Source organism: Erpetoichthys calabaricus, chromosome 4, assembly GCF_900747795.2.
Source record: "Erpetoichthys calabaricus chromosome 4, fErpCal1.3, whole genome shotgun sequence".
In the NCBI taxonomy this organism is placed as follows: domain Eukaryota; kingdom Metazoa; phylum Chordata; class Cladistia; order Polypteriformes; family Polypteridae; genus Erpetoichthys; species Erpetoichthys calabaricus.
This window is the reverse complement of record NC_041397.2, coordinates 156,750,425-156,776,606: the sequence shown is the minus strand read 5'-3', so window position 1 is coordinate 156,776,606 and position 26,182 is coordinate 156,750,425. Positions and strand designations below refer to the sequence as shown.

General features: G+C 39.8%; 1 protein-coding gene across 1 annotated transcript in view; it reads left to right on the top strand.

Annotated features, from left to right (window-relative positions):
• synj1 (synaptojanin 1) overlaps positions 1-26,182 on the top strand; it is a 540,854-nt gene that overhangs the window by 225,965 nt on the left and 288,707 nt on the right. The window contains 1 exon segment of the mRNA XM_051926623.1: positions 23,193-23,358. Within this exon segment, the coding sequence (XP_051782583.1) occupies positions 23,193-23,358 (166 nt within the window).

Here is a 26,182-nt window from a genome sequence, read left to right as displayed (position 1 = left end):
CATTTGACCAATGCCCATATGCAAGGTGACTTACAGTATCTGAACATTTATTTTGTTTTTCCAATTCTCTTTCTCACAGGCAGGAGAAGTGACTTGCTCATGGTCATAGTGGCAGGATTTGAACCCACAACCTCGGTGTTTGAAGTCCTAGATCCAAACCCTTAACCACCCTTAACTGCCTTCCAATAATGTTAGTTTATAGTAAAATAAAAAATACAAGTATTGTATATAGAAAAGCACTTTATGTAGTATTCCCCTGATTAATTGACAGCAGTATTACTGACGTCAGTTGTGTTACAGAATTTCCCAGGAAAATACCAGGTAACACAACTAGTATTGATATAGAGTCCTTCATCTAAGCAACAAAAGCATTTTGACATTGCTTCCTTTTTAAGAACTTTATTATCATTATAGTGGTAACGGCTAAAAGATTAAGATGACACTTTACATGCAAATGTAAAGGACACCGATTTGACCTGCTGCATTTGAATCCAAAGCACAATTGACATCTGTGTTAAACTTGCATGTTTTCTGTGTGCAAAGTGGGTTTTCCTTCGACTTCTCCAAAGACATTCATAGCTACTATAGGAAAGAGTTATTGGCTTCATCCTTCTGTCCTGTCTTATTGAGAATGTGTTTTTAAAGTTTTATTTCTTTGCATTTGTGACGTTTTTGTTGCTAAATGCAATCTTTTAACATGCTAGCAAAAGTGGAGAATGGAGCTTGCCTTCTGCTCAGTATTAAAGAAATGGGTTTTGTCTTGTGCTGGACTTAAATGGCTCCAAAAGATGGATGGGTAGGTTAGAAAAATACTTCTTGACAATATTCACAATTGTTACAACAGAATAAATACAGTACAGAAAAACTAAACAGGAGCATCATTAGACAGGACGAGTGCAACTTTTAATACATACGGTGGGAGCAAAAGTTACAGTCTACAACATAGGTAATTACAAAATATCATCAATAATAATCCTTGGCTAGTGTAACATTGGCAGCAAAGATGTGGTAAAATAAAATTAAATGATTCACACTGCAATAGGATTGAGCTGTAGGCTTAGACTATATTGGTAAAGGCTGATTTAATTCAAAGTATACTACTGTGACATTGTGCAGATTGCATTGGTAAGATTGCTTACTTTACTTACTTTTGTGAGGATTTGGCATCATAGAGGAGGAATCATAGGTAAGTATTAAACATAAATAATTCACTGCAATTGCATATATTTGTTTTAATTATATTAGGCTAATCAGTTTATTTCAGGTACTTACATTAATTTCCAAGTATATGGAAGCTATTTAATAAGGTTGTTTTCTTAGTCTTGCAGTGTGGCTTCTCTCGAATGTCAATTTTTTTACGCATATTTTACACAGTACTTCCGTAATATCCAGTCTGCACCAATATCTTCTTAGAATAATTCAACTGATTTGCAATTCTGGGTAGATAAATTACTAGATATCTTTGGTTGGTATTTAAGCATTAGTAGGTTTGCTGTGCAGCTGGAGTCTATCCCAGTAAGCATCTGATGCAAAGCTGCAACATTCATCGGATATGGCAATGGTAATTAATATTTTTTAGCCTTTTCTGATTACTGGCTCACAGCTTTGTATTGGCAATCAGGGTCACATCTTTCGGTCCACAAAGAAAAGATATTTGTCAATTCAACATAATGAGCTTTCGGGTCTTAACAAGAAAGTTTATAAGGTCATTAGAGAGAGAGAGAGAGAGGGAGAACCCTGGGACAGAGCGCCACAGAGAGAGCTTGACATGTTTTACATTATTATTGTTGTTGAGATACTCTTTCTTTTAGTTTGGGTTTTTGTTATAAATTTGGCCCTGTGTTTTACTATTAAATAACTAATTCTCACGCAAATATTTGTATATCTGGTATAGAGTGTCTATTAACTATTTTTAACTGGAATTTAGTAGTGAAATAGAATGCATATTAACATGTTGCTAATGCTTCTCTTCCCTTGCATTCTTTTGGAATCTTTCAATTTGCTTCTTTATGGTAAGTTTTTATTTAATAGAATGTTCAATTCTTTATTTACAGGCTTTCATTAATTGATTTTCTTTGATTTGTTATTAATGCCTGTTATTGTGTCATATATACTATTTACGTTAACTTAAGTTTTTGGTTCCACTTTAATTTAATTTATGTATATGGAGACATACATAAAATAACTATTCGGTGTACCGAATTGGTATTACTGTGCTACCAGTAATTAATAGGAGACTGGCTGACTGAAAGCAGTGGATGATTCACTATACCATGCAATCCTTTAGAAACAAAACTTTTGTTAAAGAAGCATGCAGTGATATATTTCTTTTCTCTCTAAAACTTTATCGATAAATTGTCACAGAAAAATCGTACTCAGTGAAACATGTTCATTGTGTAATTGTTTTTTGGGCTTTTGTTGCTAGTATAAAATGTAGAAAGAGGCTACATTTCATCTAATTTAGTAGTGAACTGTTTAATTGAATTTAAAAAAAAAAATTTTTTCCAGGACTGTTCGTCTTGTCACTTTCATTCGATTTCCTTTTTCAGTTTTGACTTGATATTGGATGATGACTCACGTTTGATCCAATTTGTTCTTCTTCCAATCAATTTTTAATTTTGTCCTTTTTAGGACTGGTTCCCGTTTCATTTTTATGAGATACTGTATAAATATTGAGCCCTAAAACTGTGTCCAATGAAGTATAGCTAAAACAAATATTTAAGGCATGCATTCCCAAACAAATATTTGAGAAAATGGTGTTTTTCCACTAGAATCAGAAAGCAGTCATCTTTACACAAAATGGAAACATAATTGCATGATCACCCATATAGTAAATATGAATAAACTACTAATAGATTTTCCATTTTCTTACTTTTTTTTTTTAAAAACTAGTTTATTTTTTATTTTCTGCTCTCTACCAATTTGAAATAAGTCAAACTCTAGGGAAGTTTTGTTAAGGTCAAGTTGGCTATTTGTCAGGTACATGCATAGCCAATAGTACTGTATGTTAATAGTATGTTAACAGTATGTTGAGACTGTTCCGACTTATTTGTTTCTCCTTTGATCATTGGCTTTGTGAATCAGCCACGATTTTTGTGGATAGTTTCTTTATGGAAGGCACTCAGTTATGTTTCACATATTTGAAAGTTTTAAATTATGTATACATATGATTTGTCTATACATATTTAAAATGACACACACATTTTTGATTGTTGCTCTCATTTCCTGAAGATTTGTCCCACTGGTATGTGAACATACATTGTTGAAAAAAAGTTTAACATTAACACTGATTATAACAGCAGCAACAATTTATGTCATATGTAGACCTGAAAAGTCAAGCAAGATGAAACCTTTTATTGGCTAACTAAAAAGATTACAATATGCAGGCTTTCGATATGTGGACCTAAAATACAAAAGGAATGCTTTAATATGCCTTGGTTTTTGACCGTTACCCTGCCTTGTATTCCTATGTAGACAAGAAAAAACTGTTTTTTTGGTTTTTTTTAAGGAGGGGGGATTCAATTCAGACAGAATAGCCTCTTCCAGGTAGGTTGGGCATGCAATGGGTGTCAGAAATTAGGGTAAATAAAAAACACAAAACAGAACACAACTCTCAAGGCACAATGCAAGAATGGATTATACCACTCACTAAATGTAGATATTGTGGAAGATGACCCGGACACAGACAGGCGGACACATTCAACTCACCCACAACATGTTTATTTACAGAGTCCATTATTTACAATAAAGTGTACAACAGCCCCAAAGTCCCCACAAGTCCAGGCCCTCGACACAAATGCCTCACTCTTCAGGCCGCCTCCTTGCCTCTCCTCCAAGACCTTGTCTTCTTGTCCTCCCAACTCCAGCCCCTGAATGGAGGGAGGCGGCCCCTTTTATCCACACTCGGATGTGCTCCAGGTGTCTTCCGATGAGCTTCCGCCGGCACTCCCCAATGTGGCGGAAGTACTGGCTCTGCACCCGGAAGCACTCCAGGTGTCCCCGATCCTCTTCCCCCCCAGCACTTCTGGGTGTGGCGAAAGTGCTGAGGTCCAGGGCTCCCAAGGCATTGCAAGAGCAATTGCCCCCATGTGGTCTGGGGGAGGCGTAAGCCCTCCTCTGGTCCTCCGGGGCGTCCCAGCCACCTGCGACAATATTTAAGATATAATGATACAGATTTATTCAAATACATAAAAAAAAAAAAAAGTAAACAAAATAATTAATAACGAATAAACAACACTATCTAATTTTACAACCACTGCCAGAATGTGTAGAAAAGGAGTCAGGCAAGCCTGACACAGTCCGAATCCTGGAGCACAGTCAACAAGCCGCCTCGCTCTTTATTGTCCATTCTACAGCTGAGTCAGTGCTGACCCGGCCAGTCTGTTGAAAGGGCTATTCTACCTGATGATCCCAGCACTCCTTTATCTGAGAACTTTTCTATGGAAGGCAAACAAATTGTCATTAGAGCAGTGGCACCAAGTGACACATGAGGATACAGAGAAGAGAAATATAACAGGAGAGGGTCAGTAACAGTTTATAAATATCAATATACTAGCAAAATACCCGCGCTTCGCAGCGGAGAAGTAGTGTGTTAAAGAGGTTATGTAAACATATATATATACATAAACATATACATATATATACATATCTACATATACACATATCTACATATACATATACAGTAATCCCTCGCTATATCGCGCTTCGCCTTTCGCGGCTTCACTCCATCGCGGATTTTATATGTAAGCATATTTAAATATATATCGCGGATTTTTTGCTGGTTCGCGGATTTCTGCGGACAATGGGTCTTTTAATTTCTGGTACATGCTTCCTCAGTTGGGTTTGCCCAGTTGATTTCATACAAGGGACGCTATTGGCAGATGGCTGAGAAGCTACCCAACTTACTTTTCTCTCTCTCTCTCTCTCTCTCTCTCACTCTTGCGCTGACTTTCTCTGATCCTGACGTAGGGGGATTGAGCAGGGGGGCTGTTCGCACACCTACACTATACGGACACTCGTCTAAAAATGCTGAAAGATTATCTTCACGTTGCTACCTTCTGTGCAGCTGCTTCCTGAAGCGACATGCTGCACGGTGCTTCGCATACTTAAAAGCTCGAAGGGCACGTATTGATTTTTGATTGAAAAACAAACTCTGTCTCTCTCTCTTTCTCTTTCTCTGCTCCTGACGGAGGGGGTGTGAGCTGCCGCCTTCAACAGCTTTGTGCCGCGGTGCTTCGCATACTTAAAAGCCAAACAGCCCTATTGATTTGTTTGCTTTCCTATCTCTTTCTGACAGGCTTTGCTCCTGACGCGCACTCCTTTGAAGAGGAAGATATGTTTGCATTCTTTTAATTGTGAGACGGAACTGTCATCTCTGTCTTGTCATGGAGCACAGTTTAAACTTTTGAAAAAGAGACAAATGTTTGTTTGCAGTGTTTGAATAACGTTCCTGTCTCTCTACAACCTCCTGTGTTTCTGCGCAAATCTGTGACCCAAGCATGACAATATAAAAATAACCATATAAACATATGGTTTCTACTTCGCGGATTTTCTTATTTCGTGGGTGGCTCTGGAACGCAACCCCCGCGATGGAGGAGGGATTACTGTATATACATATACACATCCACATATATATATATATATATATATATATATATACATATACAAATTTACATATCTACATATATATACCGGTATATATACATATAAATATAGACATACATATATACATACATACATACATTCACACATATATATATATATATATATATATATATATATATATATATATATATATATATATATATATATATATACTGTATATATACATATCTACTTATTGGCTCCTGTATTTAGGATATAGCGGGTTGGATAATGGATGGATGGACATTTGTATGCATAGCCCTATTTGCCCATTTTCGTTTTTTTTCTTTCTTCAGTAATATTTCAGCAAACCCGGAGCTTGTCAGTTCAAATCCTGGTACTGACACCACTGTGTGACACTGAGGAAGTCACTTCACCTGCCTGTGCTGCAAAAAACAAAAGTAATGTAACAAATTGTACCTCAGATGTTGCAAGTTGCTGGAATAAAGGCATAAGTAAAATAGATAAATATGTATTATACACATAGGAACTATTAATTTATTTTCAGTCAAGTCATCTGCAGCAAACCTTTATAAATGAGGGTTTCTCCTTTTTAGATAGTGCAAACTGTTTCTTCTTCATTGAGGTTTTCTCTTGGAGAGCTTTTTTCATTTCATTGAAAATTAAAGCAGCAGCTGCCAAAATATGTAGCTTTCTTATTAATTTTTCAACATTGTGTAAAATAACTTTATAAAGTAACATAAAAGGTTTAAATACTGGTTATCCTTTTACACTAAAATATTACTAAAGAGATACAAAAAAAGTAAAATGCATATGTTCTTTTTCTTTAAGGAGATTTAATATTACTGAAGAAAGAAAAAAAAAAAGTAAAACAGCCAAATGGGGCTATGCATACAAACTTAAAAGGTTTAAATAAAACAGAAATATACACTTTTATTTTTACTTGCTTAACTTGTGGAGGGTGTATCCTGTAGCAAAGCCCTAACTTTTTTTGTGAAAGCCCGTTTCAGTCAATAAGTCTTAAAAACAGGTGTAAAGATATTGACAATAAGCTACGCAAACCCACCAAGACATGGAATCGTTTAAATCAAGTATCATTACATCTTCCTTTCTTAAAGAGAAGTAAGGCAGTACTTATAAGCTTACATATATATATATATATATATATATATATATATATATACTAGCCCCTCCTTTAACCGTCACCTTATCGTGGTGGAGGGGTTTGCGTGTCCCAATGATCCTAGGAGCTCTGTTGTCCGGGGCTTTATGCCCCTGGTAGGGCCACCCAAGGCAAACTGGTCCTAGGTGAGGGATGAGACAAAGAGCGGTTAAACAAACCTCCTATGAAGAAAAACAATTTTGGACGGCGTTTTCCCTTGCCCGGACGCGGGTCACCGGGGCCCCACTCTGGAGCCAGGCCTGGAGGTGGGGCTCGATGGCGAGCGCCTGGTGGCCGGGCCTGCACCCATGGGGCTCGGCCGGGCACAGCCCGAAGAGGCAACGTGGGTCCCCCTTCCCATGGGTTCACCACGTATGGGAGGGGCCAAGGAGGTCGGGTGCAGTGTGAGTTGGGTGGTGGCCGAAGGCGGGGACCTTGGCGGTCCGATCCTCGGCTACAGAAACTGGCTCTTGGGACGTGGAATGTCACCTCTCTGAAGGGGAAGGAGCCTGAGCTAGTGCGCGAAGTTGAGAGGTTCCGGCTAGATATAGTTGGACTCACCTCGACGCACAGCTTGGACTCTGGAACCAATCTCCTTGAGAGGGGCTGGACTCTCTACCACTCTGGAGTTGCCCCCGGTGAGAGGCGCCGAGCAGGTGTGGGTATACTTATTGCCCCCCAACTTGGAGCCTGTACATTGGGGTTTACCCCGGTGGACGAGAGGGTAGCCTCCCTTCGCCTTCGGGTGGGGGGACGGGTCCTAACTGTTGTTTGTGCGTATGCACCGAACAGCAGTTCGGAGTACCCACCCTTTTTGGAGTCCCTGGAGGGGGTGCTAGAGGGCATACCTTCTGGGGACTCCCTCGTTCTGCTGGGAGACTTCAATGCTCACGTGGGCAATGACAGTGAGACCTGGAAGGGCGTGATTGGGAGGAATGGCCCCCCTGATCTGAACCCGAGCGGTGTTTTGTTATTGGACTTCTGTGCTCGTCACGGATTGTCCATAACGAATACCATGTTCAAGCATAGGGGTGTTCATATGTGCACTTGGCACCAGGACACCCTAGGCCTCAGTTCGATGATCGACTTTGTGGTCGTGTCGTCGGACTTGCGGCCACATGTCTTGGACACTCGGGTGAAGAGAGGGGCGGAGCTGTCAACTGATCACCACCTGGTGGTGAGTTGGCTTCGATGGTGGGGGAGGATGCCGGTCAGGCGTGGTAGGCCCAAACGTGTTGTGAGGGTCTGCTGGGAACGTCTGGCAGAGCCCCCTGTCAGAAGTAGCTTCAACTCCCACCTCCGGCAGAACTTCGACCACATCCCGAGGGAGGTGGGGGACATTGAGTCCGAATGGGCCATGTTCCGTGCCTCTATTGTTGAGGCAGCTGACCGGAGCTGTGGCCGTAAGGTGGTCGGTGCCTGTCGTGGCGGCAATCCCCGAACCCGCTGGTGGACACCGGCGGTGAAGGATGCCGTCAAGCTGAAGAAGGAGTCCTACGGGACCCTTTTGTCCTGTGGGACCCCGGAGGCAGCTGATAGGTACCGGCAGGCCAAGCGGAATGCGGCTTTGGTGGTTGCTGAGGCAAAAACTCGGGCGTGGGAGGAGTTTGGGGAGGCCATGGAGAATGACTTTCGGACGGCTTCGAGGAGATTCTGGTCCACCATCCGGCGTCTCAGGAAGGGGAAGCAGTGCAGTGTCAACACTGTATATGGTGGGGATGGTGCGCTGCTGACCTCGACTCGGGACGTTGTGGGTCGGTGGGGGGAATACTTCGAAGACCTCCTCAATCCCATTAACATGCCTTCCAATGAGGAAGCAGAGCCTGGGGACTCAGAGGTGGGCTCCCCCATCTCTGGGACTGAGGTCACCGAGGTGGTCAAAAAACTCCTTGGTGGCAGGGCCCCGGGGGTGGATGAGATACGCCCGGAGTTCCTCAAGGCTCTGGATGTTGTAGGACTGTCTTGGCTGACACGCCTCTGCAACATCGCATGGACATCAGGGACAGTGCCTCTGGATTGGCAGACCGGGGTGGTGGTCCCCCTCTTTAAGAAGGGGGATCGGAGGGTGTGTTCCAACTACAGAGGGATCACACTCCTCAGCCTCCCTGGAAAAGTCTATTCAGGGGTCCTGGAGAGGAGGGTCCGTCGGATAGTCGAGCCTCGGATTCAGGAGGAACAGTGTGGTTTTCGTCCTGGTCGCGGAACAGTGGACCAGCTCTATACCCTTAGCAGGGTCCTGGAGGGTGCATGGGAGTTTGCCCAACCAGTCTACATGTGTTTTGTGGACTTAGAAAAGGCATTCGACCGTGTCCCTCGGGGAATCCTGTGGGGGGTACTCCGAGAGTATGGGGTACCGGCCCCCCTGATAAGGGCTGTTCAGTCCCTGTACGATCGGTGCCAGAGCTTGGTCCGCATTGCCGGCAGTAAGTCGAACCCGTTTCCAGTGAGAGTTGGACTCCGCCAGGGCTGCCCTTTGTCACCGATTCTGTTCATAACTTTTATGGACAGAATTTCTAGGCGCAGCCAGGGTGTTGAGGGGGTCCGGTTTGGTGGACTCAGGATTGGGTCACTGCTTTTTGCAGATGATGTTGTCCTGTTTGCTTCATCAGGCCGTGATCTTCAGCTCTCTCTGGATTGGTTCGCAGCCGAGTGTGAAGCGGCTGGGATGAGAATCAGCACCTCCAAATCCGAGACCATGGTGCTCAGCCGGAAAAGGGTGGAGTGCCCTCTCAGGGTTGGTAGCGAGATCCTGCCCCAAGTGGAGGAGTTCAAGTATCTCGGGGTCTTGTTCACGAGTGAGGGAAGAATGGAGCGTGAGATCGACAGGCAGATCGGTGCGGCATCCGCAGTAATGCGGGCATTGCATCGGTCTGTCGTGGTGAAAAAGGAGCTGAGCTGCAAGGCGAAGCTCTCAATTTACCAGTCGATCTATGTTCCTACCCTCACCTATGGTCATGAGCTATGGGTAGTGACCGAAAGAACGAGATCGCGAATACAAGCGGCTGAAATGAGTTTCCTCCGCAGGGTGTCTGGGCTTTCCCTTAAAGATAGGGTGAGAAGCTCAGTCATCCGGGAGGGGCTCAGAGTAGAGCCGCTGCTCCTCCGCATCGAGAGGAGTCAGATGAGGTGGCTCGGGCATCTGATCAGGATGCCTCCTGGACGCCTCCCTGGTGAGGTGTTCCGGGCACGTCCAACCGGGAGGAGGCCCCGGGGAAGACCCAGGACACGCTGGAGGGACTATGTCTCTCGACTGGCCTGGGAACGCCTTGGGATTCTCCCGGAAGAGCTAGAAGAAGTGGCCGGGGAGAGGGAAGTCTGGGCATCTCTGCTCAAGCTGCTGCCCCCGCGACCCGACCTCGGATAAGCGGGAGACAATGGATGGATGGATGGATGGATGGATATATACTAGCAAAATACCCGCGCTTCGCAGCGGAGAAGTAGTGTGTTAAAGAGGTTATGAAAAAGTAAAGGAAACATTTTAAAAATAACGTAACATGATTGTCAATGTAATTGTGTTGTCATTGTTATGAGTGTTGCTGTCATATATATATACATATACACATATACACACACATATACACACATATACAGATATAAAAAATATATGTGTATATGTATATATAATAAATATATATTTTATATATATATATATATATATATATATATATATACACATACATACATATACACACATAGATGCACTTACAATAACATAGAAATCAATATAAACAACATTAACATCATTATCATATGAGAATATGAAGTAATATATAAGAAGCATATTTCATATAAATATAAATTATTAAACAGTAAAATCTTCTTCAATAATTTGCTACCGTGGCTTTTCGTTGGTCTGTCCAGGATTTTAAATCACATGTAGCTTGCAAACCGTTTCACGTATTGACTTGAAATGTGGTACACATATAATACGTCACGTCTGCTATCCGCTTTATGGGTGATGAATGTATTACTCTTTTTATGTTTATTTTATTTTAGAATCAACTCCTATCTGCGCACACCAGGGCGGCCGTGGGCAGATGCGTATGGTGTATTCACTCCATGTTATCGTGCATTGCGCTGTCACTGGTATTTTCATAAAAGAATTTGAACAATATATAAGAAGCGTATAAATTATTAAACAGTAAAACATTAACATTTAAGAAGTAAAGTTACATTGAGTACTACTGCAGTGCGTTCGGGTATACCTCATTTTTTCTTTGCCCATTACATGCTTAAATGTATACATTTTTTGGTGTACCTACCCGAGAACACGCGACATATAACCGACTGTGGGAGAAGCATGGATTTTAAACACGCGTTGAGTTCATCTGCTGGTCTCCCTCGTGGAATAACTGGTAATGTTTGAGTAAAATCTACAGCGAGTAAAACGACATTACCTCCTTTTTTTTTTTTTACGATCTCTGAGATCTTGCTTTTTTCGGTTCAAGGCTTCATAAGCTCTTTTATGTTCAGTGTTGTACTTAATAAGTACTAATTATCCCAAACCATCATCTTTGAATGTTGCAAGACTTTCGCGTTGTATGTAGATCGGGGTAATTACATTCATTGCATTCCTAGTCTGAATCACAATCTGATTGTATGGGTGGTTACCTGGCACTGTAGGGTTGCCACCCGTCCTTTAAAATACGGAATCGTGCCGCGTTTGAGAATGAAATTGCGCGTCCCGTTTTGAATCAATACTGGACGGGATTTATCCCGTATTTTTTTTATCATTTTTTTTTTAAAGCAGCGTCTCATGCAAATCATCCCACACGCATTTTATGAAGATGCCTCCTTTCCTACTTTTGATTGGGTAATACTTGATGTCATCGTTAGTTTGATTGGTGTTTTTAACTGTCCAGTGAGGAGGGCGTGTCTTTTAAGTACAGTCTGCAAAGTGTTGGCACTGAGATGTTGCGTCAGCGCCATAGTTGAAGCCCCTAACGTTGCGGTCAGCAAGTCGGCTAACATCCGCCATGTGCCGTCTTTCAGTTGCGAGAAGCAGATCATAGAATGGTTGAAACTGTTGCCCCTAACGTTGCGCCACGGCGTGTGCTTCGTTTATACCTCGTGTCTTCTCATTAAACTTTTATCTCGCGAATATGTTATTGCAATCCGCAGCGGGAGCGTTTCTATTAACTTAATTTAAACTTACGTTTTACACCGTGCTTTGTTTCCCTTATGAACACGCTTGTATGCTTCACTCGCTCCGTTCTCAATTCTTTAATTAATTTTTTGCTCTTCGCTGTTTGCGGCTGTTCCTCCATTTCCCCCTACTTCGTTCTTTTATCTCGCGAATATGTTATTGCAATCCTTAACGGGAGCGTTTCAATAAACTGATTGAAAATAGTTTTGCATTTACCTTTTTAGTAAAAGGCGAGCTTTTAAGCCTGAGAAATCACCCCGTAAATGCACACGTTTAATTGGACATGTGTTAATATGTATGCTCACACAGTATTAAAAGACAGTCAAAAATTAACACATGTGTTAATATGTATGCTTACCTTCGTTCCCGCGTGTGACTCGTGCTGTAAATGTCTTCCTTGTTTTTAGTTCACGTGATTACGTAGGAGGCGTGATGACGCAATACGTGACTCCGCCTCCTCCATTACAGTGTATGGACAAAAAATATGTTCCAGTTATGACCATTACGCTTTGAATTTCGAAATGAAACCTGCCTAACTTTTGTAAGTAAGCTGTAAGGAATGAGCCTGCCAAATTTCAGCCTTCCACCTACACGGGAAGTTGGAGAATTAGTGATGAGTGAGTCAGTGAGTGAGTCAGTCAGTCAGTGAGGGCTTTGCCTTTTATTATTATAGATATATATAAATCCCCGCGAAGTACTGCTTTTAAATTTTTATTAAGAAGAAAAGCTTTTTAAATTGAGGGAAAATATCCCAATAGCAATTTGTTAAGGATCTGTTTTTTTGTGAAGCAGCCTTAACACAGCTTTTCCGCTGTTTTATAAACGAACGCCATATAAGGTCTTCCTTTTTCCTTGCTTCGCCAAGGAAGGAGCCTTTTTATTAAATCCAAGGGTTCTTCGCTTTTTTTTTTTGTTTGTTTATTACAATTGTTATAGTTCTGTTTGTATACGACGTTGTCAGTTCAGCACTCAGGTTGTAATATGACCAAGCTGTACAAGCTTACTGTTAAGAATGCAACGTATAGTTGTACATGAGAAAAGCAATCTTGCCTGAAATCAATGGCAACCTTTTGTAGGTCTATGAACTTAATTTAAACTTTAGGTTTACACGGTGCTTTCTTTCCGAAGTACCTGCACTCATGAATATGTCTGTATGCGTCAGTCGCTCAAATCCCCGCGCTTCGCACCGGCGACGTACTGCTTTTAAATTTTTATTAAGAAGAAATGAAAACCTTTTTAAATTGAGAGAAAATATACTAATAACAATTTATTAAGGATCTGTTTTTTGTGAAGCTGCCTTTACTCGAGTGATCACTTCGAGCTGACTTGCTGGCTAACCATAAGCGTTACCTGGTAGGTAACCACCCATACAATCAGATTGTGAATCAGACTACGAATGCCGTGAATGTAATTACCCCGATCTACATGCTGTCAAATAAACGAACCACACGCCGTGGCGCAATTTTAGGGGCTTCGCCTCTAGCGCTGATGTCCGAGGTTCGATTCCCGTAAGGGAGTGAAGTGAGCGCTTTGCACCGGTGAAGTACTGCTTTTAAATTTTTATTAAGAAGAAAAGAAAACCTTTTTAAATTAAGTCTTAAAAAGAGCTGTAAAGATATTGACAATAAGCTACGCAAACCCACCAAGACATGCAATCGTTTAAATCAAGGCGCGAGTCGAAAAATACCATCCCATAATATTAGTTAACGATTAACACATTTCTATATGTATTGTTAGCATACAATACAACTGATAATATGTTGCGCTTATTTATCTGGTGTACCGACATTTTTGCTTGTTTAACGGCTGAAATCCAACGTGGTTTGTGCCCTTCAGAATGAACACAGTTTGCATTTATCTTTTTAATAAAAGGCGAGCTTTTAAGCCTCAGAAATCACCCCGTAAATGCACACGTTTAATTGCACGTGTTAATATGTATGCTTACACGAACTTAAAAGGTTTAAATAAAACAGAAATATATACCTTTTATTTTTACTTCCTTACCTTGTGGAGGGTGTATCCTGTAGCAAAGCCCTAATTTTTTTCGTGAAAGCCCATTTCAGTCAATAAGTTTTAAAAACAGGTGTAAAGATATTGACAATAAGCTACGCAAACCCACCAAGACATGGAATCGTTTAAATCAGGGCGCGAGCTGAAAAACACCATCCCATACTATTAGTTAACGATTAAAACATTTCTATATGTATTATAAGCATACAATGCAACTGATAATATGTTGCGCTTATTTATTTACGCGTAGAATTTCGAAATAAAACCTGCCTAACTTTTGTAAGTAAGCTGTAAGGAACGAGCCTGCCAAATTTCAGCCTTCTACCTACACGGGAAGTTGGAGAATTAGTGATGAGTCAGTCAGTCAGTCAGTGAGTCAGTGAGGGCTTTGCCTTTTATTAGTATAGATTACTTGTATTTTAGTACTAGTGACTAACAACAGAGATACAGTATGCACAGCTAATCAACAGCTATACATGGGATATGCTAAACTGAAGTAGTAAGTCTTCAGCCTGGATTTAAAAGCTGAGACTGAAGGGGCACCTCTGATATTATTAGTTAGATCATTTCACAGCTTCAGGGTTCTGTAACTAAATGCTTAACCTCCCACTGTTATTTTATTAATCCTTGGGATCATACGCAGACTGGCATCTTGAGATCTTAATGTGCACTCAGGATTGTATGTAATGATAAGTTCATATAAGTAAGCAGTGCCTTGGTCATTTAACACTAGAATCCCTGAAGCCTACGAAAACACATAATCCCGGGCCACCTTAAATTCCTTTGCACCTCTCCATCAGCATGTTTTGTTTTGTAATTATGTCGATCAGCACAAGCAGCAACTAGCCTTGTCAACAAACTGTTCAGCACCATCTCTTATCCATATGCTCTACAAAGGAGTAACATTTCTCGGCCCAAAGCTTCTGTTTCGATATCTTTTATTTAAGAGGATCGCAAAGGCACAGGAACAAGAAAAGATTTGTTATAATTTGTAATAATTGCAATTTAATGCAATTGCACTAAATTAAACAGTGCAGTGGGCGGCACAGTGGCGCAGTGGTAGAGCTGCTGCCTCGCAGTTAGGAGACTTGGTTTCCTCCCACAGTTCAAAGACCTGCAGGTTAGGTGCATTGGCGATTCTACATTGTCCCTAGTGTGTGCTTGGTGTGTATGTGTGCGTTCTGTGGTGGGCTGGCGTCCTGCCTGGGGTTTGTTTCCTGCCTTGCGCCCTGTGTTCGCTGGGATTGGCTCCAGCAGACCCCCCGTGACCCTGTAGTTAGAATATAGCGGGTTGGATAATGGAAGAATAAAGAGTGCTTTGAAGTTCACTGAACAGCTGTTAGTAACACCCTCTTTCTTCTCAGAGCTTGTGAGCAGACAAGGAGATGGCAGTACATTCATAGTGCTTTGTTTGGTTACCACGTACTTGTATTGATAAACAAAAAGTACTGTGAGAAAGTGGGGAGTATTTGTTAAGCTACCAGTAATATAGCAACTAGAAAAGTTTATGTTTTAAGCAAAACTTATACAGTATGTGTGACTTGTACGTTGGCAGTACCTACCTTCCATATCTGTTCCACATTTTTGTGGAATGAATAGCAGTTATTAACATAGATTGTACTTTATTTCAGTATAGCATGGTATGTAGTTGCCTGCTTAAAAGCTTTAACAAGACATGTTGCTTATACACTGCTCTTTTTTGTTCCTTTCTGTGAAAAAGATGTTTGGATTTGTGCTCAGAAATTAATATTTAATTCTCATTGGAAGATCTATATTAAATACTGATGAAGTAGAATCGTCACAAAAAAAGTGAAAAGAACAGCTGGGCTAAAAAGGGAAAATCTTCATCCACCTTCTTGTACAAGATTATGTTAGACAGGGTTATCAACCATACAGGACATTTTTCCTTCATGGAAGCAATGTGTTTCTGCGAGCAGGGATGGGGCAAATGAGGCCAAGTGTATGTGGGAGCAGGCGGGTACGGGATGGATTATTGTGGGACCAGCCATATGCAGGTTTAAAAAAATCAGTCCTGCTCAGACATCTAATTTAAGGTTGTATATGTTAGAAGGAGGATATTGAAATCTGCCCTAAACTTAACTGCGAGCCAGTGTAAGGACTTAAAAAGTGGAGTTATGTGTTCATACTTTCTTGCTCTTGTAATAATTCTTGTAGCAGCATTTTGAATTAACTGAAAGCTGTATAAAGAACAATTTGAACATCCAGTGAACACCGCATTGCAATAGTTAATCCTTCTATAAATAAATGCACAAATTAATTTGTTCTTATCCTGCGTATTCAGAAAACATGCTGTTGTCAGAAAACACCTAGATTGAGGGCTTATTCAGTAAAACTAATGGTGATTCGAACTGAGGTAAATGTTGACAAAATATTGTTGCGATCAGCATCATTCCCTCCATTTCTGTTTTATCTGTGACAAAAGACAATCCATCCACTCCTTTAACTCACTAACACATCTAATTAAGGACAACAGTGAAGAAATATTATTTGGTCTTACAAAAAAAAAAAAAAAAGTATCTGGGTGTCATCTGCATATGGGTGAAAATTATATCTATCTAAAGATGGGCTTACTGAGTTTAATGAAATCAGAAGCATTTTAAATTGATTTAGCAAGTATTCCAAGGATTGGTAAGGAAAAACAAAGATTTACAGTGTATTGACCACTGTTGTGAAAAAGTCATTATCCCCATCCAATTTCAATATATGTTGGGTAAATCTGGTCAGATTTATTTCAGATTTTTCTTGTATTGCTGTTTTGCATGAACAAACTGAGAAGTGTAAACTTACAAAAAATACAATACTGAATGCACAAAAAGTGTATTTGCTTAGTAATATTCAGATCTACAGATGTACTTTTTGGTAACTTAAGTATTTCCATTTAAATATGAATCGATCAATAGCCTGATATACTCATATTTTGTTGAGTCTGACAACAGAAAAGTAGTAAAGAAAATTCTAGTTTACACAGAATCTTTATGCCTTCTGACCACTTGGTTTATCAGTGCAGCATTGCAATGTTAATCATTGTGGCAAATGAACTGGGAGGATTCATTTCAGTTTTCCCTGACGGGATAACATGATTAAAATTATACTGACTCTACACACCACAACAGAAAAGACAGAAAGCAAAAGAATGAGAAAGGCACTGTAAAAATCAATGACAGAAATCAGCAGTTATTATAAAGCAGTATTGACAACCTCCCCAATGACTCTAACAAGAGTTTACACAAATAAAAACAATATACACTGACAAATAACAGTTTACAATGCATTAAAAGACATCATGAGTGACTAGAATCCAGAGAGAAAAAATGTGTTTTCAGCGAAGATTTGAACATTTTCATGGTCGGAGCTGCTCTTATCTGAAATGGTAGGGTGTTTCAGAGCCGAGGAGCAGTCACTCCAAAAGAATGATCACCCCATGTCTTTCACCTTTATAGTGGTAAGGCCAGTAGCAACCGGTCAGATGATATCAGGGATCAAGAAGAGGCATAAGAGACAAGGATTTCAGACCAAGCCATTCCATTTAAACATTTTAAAGTGTACAATAAAGATTTAAAATCAATTCTAGGATAGATGGGAAGCCAATAGAGTGAAGCCAGAATAGGAGTGATGTGCTCACATTTACGTGACCCAGTTAAGAGCCTCATAGCAGGCAGGCGAGGGAGAAAAGTTCGACAAACACCATAGTACAATGAATTACAAGGCAGTCAAACAAGAGCATGAAGAACTTTTTCCAAATAAGGAAAACAAAGAAAAGGCTTGATTTTTGAAACAATTCTTAACTGGAATAAACAGCTTCTTACAACAGAGTTTATCTGCTTATCCAGTTTAAGACTATTGTCCAGGCTTCTTGCAGATGTCTTGCAATGTTTCGCTAGAGGGCCTAGGTTAGTAACAGGCACACTGGATTGTCTAAGCAGCACAATTTCAGTTTTACTTTGATTTAAGTCAAGAATATTTGACAACATCCAGCTCTTTACATCATCCAAGCAAACCAAAAGAGACCCCAGGGAGTTGTTTCTAAATAGTAGACAGTGAAAAAATACATTATGCTTATGTGAAACGGATCCAAGGGGAAGCATGTATAATGAAAACAGAACTGGCCTAAGTATAGAAACTTGTGGGTTCCCATATTTTAGATGAGTTTATTAAGATGATGATTCATCCAAATTAAGTGAAAAAATCTTTCAGATAAATATGAACGAAACCTATTTAGAGCAGGGCTTCAAATGTCAATAACATTCTTTAGACAATACAACAAAATGTTCTGATCAATTGTATGAAAAGCTGCAGTCAAATCTAAAAGCACAAGTACAACAGGTGACGCAGAATCAACAGTTAATAAAATATCATTAAGAACTTTAAAGGAGCGGTTTTAGTACTGTGATGCTGCTTAAAACCAGATTGAAAAATGCGTTATGTGATTATCCTCTAAAAATGATTGATTGAGTGCGATCATTCCCGGGATCTTTGACATAAAAGACATTAAGTCATAATGGTCTAAAATTTGATAGTACAGTTGGATCAAGGTTTTATTTTTTTTATTTTTATTTATTTATTTATTTATTTTTTAAGAGAAGATGCATCACAGCATGTTTAAAATAGGCCGGGACTGAACCAGTTCGGAGGGAGGTATTAATAATACTCATAACAAAAGGCCCAAGAGTTTCAAAGACCTGTATTATCAGCCATGTAGGAATTCTATCAGAGGGACAGGTTGTGAACTTGAGATGACCAACCAACTGGGACAAACATGGAAGAGAATCTGGTGCAAATTGATTTGAAAACACTGAACTACTAGGGAAAATTAGGTTCATCATGGGAGAGAGGTGGTAAACTAGATCTGATTGTATTGACTTTATCCACAAAGAAATTTAAAAACTTCTCACACATGGAGATTGACAACTCAGAGCAAACAGGGCTTGGATGATTTAATGCAGCATTTATGACATCAAATAGCATTTGGGATCTATAATATGTATATATTTTTGCTACTAAATCACAGAAATATTTTGGTTCTGAATCTTTAACTCCCCTCTGGTTATGATACAGACTATTTTTTTTTATTTCAAAAGTCTTTCTTCCACCAAGGCTCAGCCCTCATACAGACCTGTGTCAGAGCACAGGTGGCTCTGATTTAGGCTTTGGATGAAAAAGTTTAACAGAGCCACTGTATTAAATATTTTAGTGCAAAAAGAATTAAAATCCATAACTAATTTATCTGCACTTATGAGGGTGAATTAATTTTGTAGTGTGGGAGCAGCATCATTAAACACACTGGAAAATTTTGTGGCAGTAAGGGTTTAATTATGCAAGAACTGTGAGAAGTAATTCTAGAAGTTGTGTGATAAATAAAAGATATCTCTCTATTATAAAAAAAAATCTTGCGACGAGACGTGATGTTTTGAAGAGAGACACTGGAGGCATGTTCCCGTGAGACAGTGACCTAGGCAAGGAAAGTAATAATCGGCCCAAACAAGTGAAATTGAAAACCTTGCAGGTCCAAACAGGGTCAGAAATAAAAGGCAAACAGTAAAAGACACAATAGAACTTAATAAAGACGTTCAAAAATGTTGGTGCCATATACATGCAGAGCAGGTTACAGATTATGACAGCAGTGGAATTCAAAAGGCTCACAAAAAACCTTGCCGCGATACACAAACAGAGCAAGTTCAAAAATATGACAGTACTAAAATTCGATCACATTCGCTAAACATATGGAAATTATTAATAGGTGAAATAACGGAACAGCAAAAAGAGATTGAATATATGGACATAGGTGATATGTCGGAAGTATGTAGATATTGTAAGACTTCTTGTAAGGATATTGTCTACTTCATGTTGCCTTCAGGGAAAAGTACTGCTGCTTTCCAATGAAAGACGCATTTCTGCAACAATTCAAAGATTTTTTTGTTTGGTGAAAGTGAAATCAACAAACACTACAAGCAAAATATATGTGTCTACAATAATCGTTTCATGTTAGCATTATTCAAAGCACAAAAAGTTGATTTACACAATAATGGACCATACGCTATGAAAATCTTTATTCCCGCAACAATTATAGCTACAACAAGTTTAATTTCGAAAAAAAACACAATTTGGTCAAGTATATCCTTATGATCATGGAGAAGCGATGCAGCAAAGGATTGAAACAGTTAAATGATCCAATGTAATAGAAATCATACAGCCAATAATGGATACAAATCCATACGTCCAAACGTATCACACTTTACATGAGATTTACCAGCAGCACAAGGACAAAGACATTTTCTTGGATGTCTATATGAATCCGAAAGATCACAGTCGCATTTATAATAAACCCACATGTGATGAATTGAAAGTGATAATACTTTCGAAAGACGGAGATATCAAAGACAGAGTAGATATTCGTGTATATCCAAAGGCAAAGCATGCTTCGTCATTTATGTCAAATACATCGCCACATGCCGACCCTTTACCTTTGCTTTTCCCAGATGGCAAAACAGGATGGTCGTACAATATGAAACAAATGCATTCAGCAAAACGAATGACACCCACACAATATTTCGGGTCAAAATTAGCGATACTTCCCATGTATTTAACCCAGTTCTATCATCTCAATGTCTATCGCAACATTACATTATTAATGCGTATGTAAAAGTAGCAGCTAATCATCTCTTCTTAATTAAATTGAATCAGGCTAAACATAGAATGGAACATATGCAAGGTCTCATTGATTATGTTCAAAATTCAAATATCAATAGTTCAGACAAATTCGAAATAGGTACAGCAGTAATATTACCATCATCATATCAAGGTAGTCCAAGAGCATTGCAGCAGTTATATCATGATGCAATGGCAGTATCCAGAACTATCGGCTGGCCAGATTTATTTCTTCAATGACGTGCAATCCACAATGGCCAGAAATCCGCAGCTTCTTAAGAACAATGCCACCTGCTACATCGGCTCTGGATATTCCCACTTTCATAAGTAGATTGTTTTATCAGAAGTCTTATTTTTATTGAAACGATATTCACTCATGATGTCTTGTCCTGCGCTATAGCCCCAAAGTGTTTCCTAATCAGGTGTTCATACATGGAAATAGTACTGCTGTGGAACACCATCTGTGTTTACATAGTGAACAACCAACAATTTTGCCAATTTTTCAAGTGAAATGCACTTGCACAGAGGATACTTTTCAAGAGACCTTTCATTGGAGAATGTGGTGCAGCTGCTAGCATGATTAACCTGCTCAAAAGCTGTACAGAGCATCATAGCATGTCAGTGTGCAATTTGGAGTGAGGTGCAGGAATGATTAAGCAATTAATATTAGTACATTTTTTTTGTGTTCATTAATCAATTACATTGAATAATTGCAACAACCCTAACAATAATTCAGTGTATTAAAACATTGTGGTGTGCAGAATAAAATAATTTACTCAAGTACATACAGTGCACCCGGAAAGTATTCACAGCGCATCACTTTTTCCACATTTTGTTATGTTACAGCCTTATTCCAAAATGGATTAAATTCATTTTTTTCCTCAGAATTCTACACACAACACCCCATAATGACAACGTGAAAAAAGTTTACTTGAGGTTTTTGCAAATTTATTAAAAATAAAAAAACTGCAAAATCACATGTACATAAGTATTCACAGCCTTTGCTCAATACTTTGTCGATGTACCTTTGGCAGCAATTACAGCCTCAAGGCTTTTTGAATATGATGCCACAAGCTTGGCACACCTATCCTTGGCCAGTTTCACCCTTTCCTCTTTGCAGCACCTCTCAAGCTCCATCAGGTTGGATGGGAAGCGTCGTTGCACAGCCATTTTAAGATCTCTCCAGAGATATTCAATCGGATTCAAGTCTGGGCTCTGGCTGGGTCACTCAAGGACATTCACAGAGTTGTCCTGAAGCCACTCCTTTGATATCTTGGCTGTGTGCTTAGGGTCGTTGTCCTGCTGAAAGATGAACCATCGCCCCAGTCAAGAGGTCAAGAGCGCTCTTGAGCAGGTTTTCATCCAGGATGTCTCTGTACATTGCTGCAGTCATCTTTCCCTTTATCCTGACTAGTCTCCCAGTCCCTGCCGCTGAAAAACATCCCCACAGCATGATGCTGCTACCACCATGCTTCACTGTAGGAATGGTATTGGCCTGGTGATGAGCGGTGCCTGGTTTCCTCCAAACATGACGCCTGGCATTCACACCAAAGAGTTCAATCTTTGTCTCATCAGACCAGAGAATTTTCTTTCTCATGGTCTGAGATTCCTTCAGGTGCCTTTTGACAAACTCCAGGCGGGCTGCCATGTGCCTTTTACTAAGGAGTGGCTTCTGTCTGGCCACTCTACCATACAGGCCTGATTGGTGGATTGCTGCAGAGATGGTTGTCCTTCTGGAAGGTTCTTCTCTCTCCACAGAGGACCTCTGGAGCTCTGACAGAGTGAACATTGGGTTCTTGGTCACCTCCCTGACTAAGGCCCTTCTCCCCTGATCACTCAGTTTAGATGGCCGGCCAGGTGTAGGAAGAGTCCTGGTGGTTTCGAACTTCTTCCACTTACGGATGATGGAGGCCACTGTGCTCATTGGGACCTTCAAAGCAGCTGAAATTTTTCTGTAACCTTCTCCAGATTTGTGCCTCGAGACAATCCTGTCTCGGAGGTCTACAGACAATTCCTTTGACTTCATGCTTGGTTTGTGCTCTGACATGCACTGTCAACTGTGGGACCTTATATAGACAGGTGTGTGCCTTTCCAAATCATGTCCAATCAACTGAATTTACCACAGGTGGACTCCAGTTAAGCTGCAGAAACCTCTCAAGGATGATCAGGGGAAACATATTGCACCAGAGCTCAATTTTGAGCTTCATGGCAAAGGCTGTGAATACTTATGTACATATGTTTTCTCAATTTTTTTATTTTTAATAAATTTGCAAAAATCTCAAGTAAACTTTTTTCACATTGTCATTATGGGGTGTTGTGTGTAGAATTCTGAGGAAAGAAATGAATTTAATCCATTTTGCAATAAGGCTGTAACATAACAAAATGTGGAAAAAGTGATGCGCTGTGAATACTTTCCGGATGCACTGTATGTACTGTTTATAATTTTTAAACTAACAACACCTCACTTATGCAATCTGTGCTCCCAAAAAAAAAGAACTCTGGCATGATTGTGAAGTAACTAACTTCAAAATCAAAAATACAGAATTTAACTTTTAATTTAAAGCAAAATAGAAATTCTTACTGATGTCTTTTTCTTTTTTGTAGGGTGGAAAGTTAAAAGATGGTGCACGTTCTGTTACAAGAACCATTCAGAACAATTTTTTTGACTCCTCCAAACAAGAAGCCATAGATATTCTAAGACTTGGCAGCACATTGAATAGTGATTTGGCTGATAAAGCGCGTGCTTTGTTGACAACTAGTAGCCTTCATGGTAAGTATGTATGTTTGTGCATTACTGTCTTTTTATTTCATTATTTGTCAGTATGCTTGCTTGTACAGTCATATGAAAAAATTTGACAATCTCTGTCAGCCTGCATAATAATTAACTCTACTTTCAACAAAAAAGATAACAGTGGTATGTCTTTCATTTGCTAGGAACATCTGAGTACTGGGGTGTTTTCCGAACAAAGATTTTTAGTGAAGCAGTATTTAGTTGTATGAAATTAAATCAAATGTGAAAAACTGGCTGTGCAAAAATTTGCGTACCCTTGTAATTTTGCAGATTAGAATGCATGTAACTGCTCAATACTGATTACTTGCAACACCAAATTGGTTAGATTAGCTCATTAAACCTTGAACTTCATAGGTGTGTCCAATCATGAGAAAAGGTATTTAAGGTGGTCAATTGCAAGTTGTGCTTCCCTTTGACTCTCCTCTGAAGAGTGACAGCATGGGATCCTCAAAGCAACTCTCAAAAGATCTGAAAACAAAGATTGTTCAGTATCATGGTTTAGGGGAAGGCTACAAAAAGCTATCTCAGAGGTTTAAAATGTCAGTTTCAACTGTAAGGAATGTAATCAGGAAATGGAAGGCCACAGGCACAGTTGCTGTTAAACCCAGCAGGTCTGGCAGGCCAAGAAAAATACAGGAGCGGCATATGCACAGGATTGTGAGATTGTGAGAATGGTTACAGACAACCCACAGATCACCTCCAAAGACCTGCAAGAACATATTGCTGCAGATGGTGTATCTGTACATCATTCTACAATTCAACGCAATTTGCACAAAGAACATCTGTATGGCAGGGTGATGAGAGAGAAGCCCTTTCTGCACTCACGCCACAAACAGAATCACTTGTTGTATGCAAATGCTCATTTAGACAAGCCAGATTCATTTTGGAACAAAGTGCTTTGGACTGATGAGTCAAAAATTGAGTTATTTGGTCATAACAAAAAGCACTTTGCATGGCAGAAGAAAACACAGCATTCCAAGAAAAACACCTGCTACCTACTGTCAAATTTGGTGGAGGTTCCATCATGCTGTGTGGCTAGTTCAGGGACTGGGGCCCTTGTTAAAGTCGAGGGTCGGATGAATTCAACCCAATATCAACAAATTCTTCAGGATAATGTTCAAGCATCAGTCACAAAGTTGAAGTTACACAGGGGTTGGATATTCCAACAAGACTGACCCAAAACACAGTTTGAAATCTACAAAGGCATTCATGCAGAGGGAGAAGTACAATGTTCTGGAATGGCCATCACAGTCCCCTGACTTGAATAAATTGGAAATCTATGGGATGATTTGAAGCAGGCTGTCCATGCTCGGTAGCCATCAAATTTAACTGAACTGGTGAGATTTTGTATAGAAGAATGGTCAGAAATAATGCCATCCAGAATCCAGACACTCATCAAAGGCTATAGAAGGCGTCTAGAGGCTATTATATTTGCAGAAGGAGGCTCAACTAAGTATTGATGTAATATCTCTGTTAGGGTGCCCAAATTTATGCATCTGTCTAATTTTGTTATGATGCATAATGCATATTTTCTGTTAATCCAATAATCTTAATGCCACTGCTGAAATACTACTGTTTCCATAAGGCATGTCATATATTAAAAGGAAGTTGCTACTTTGAAACCTCAGCCAATGATAAACAAAAATCCAAAGAATTAATAGGGGTTCCCATACCTTATCATATGACTGTAAATAGAAAGACAACTCCCAGTAGCTTTCCCTGTTGCAAGTACTTAATATTCATGTGTCAGAGAGAGGATGTGTAGCATTGTAAGGTGTTTTCAAATTAAAGTCTTCAAGTGAGTGGCTTTGTTATAATACAAGTGTCAACTGGATAATGTCTGATTAAAAAAAACCTTTTTAATTGTGGAAAAATAGCTTACATTACATTCACATTACAAACCTCATTACTCAGTTCTGATTGTTTGCTCACAAGGTTCATAACTACAAGTGACCTGCATCTAACCGGAATGTGAACTCATCTGTCCTCCGAAGCAGCATGCATACACACATTCATGTGGTTGTGCATAAGTCATCTGTGTCACCACCAACAAAAAAACGTCAAATTTATGAGATGACTAATAGCATTAAAACTGACAAAATGGACATGCTAGTAGTTAGTATATGCATTGAATTTTGCTCTGGAGGACAGCAAACAGTTTGTCATCTGTACAAGATTAGGTCAAGAAGTCGAAAAAAAAGCTGTGTAGAGATTTTTGGGTATGAGAAGGGATCTACCAATGGTAGGACCGTAACTGTTGTCACAGCTGTAGCCCTCTTTCTTTGTTGTTTTGACAACCTGCTGGTGCTAGTTGATGACAACAGCAGCCCATGCATTTATATGTAAGAAACAACACATGGATTCTGATCTGACAGTTCTCATTTTACATGGCCACAAATTGGATACATATCCGATTTAGGACCACGTATGACAGCGGCTCAAAGCTGTCCTGAAGACATCATATTTGTGTTGCATTAAGGCAAGAAGCTGGATATGAGTCACTTCAGCATGGTAATATGAATGTAGTGTTAAGCACTTTTGTTAGACATAATTCAGATTCAAATCAGTTGTGCATAATCTTTGGACAATGTACAATGCCAGCCAGAGAAAAGGTTTGGTACGATATCTGCTTGCAGTATTTCATGCAAGCTATCACATTATTAGTTTGGCTAGCAAAAATTACTCTAGCATGAGGTGACAACATTTCTATTAACAGAAGCACATATTTTTAAGCAAAACAATAAATAAGCATTTCTAAAAATAAAACTGTGAATAATATGAGAGCTATCCTCTCAGAATTTGA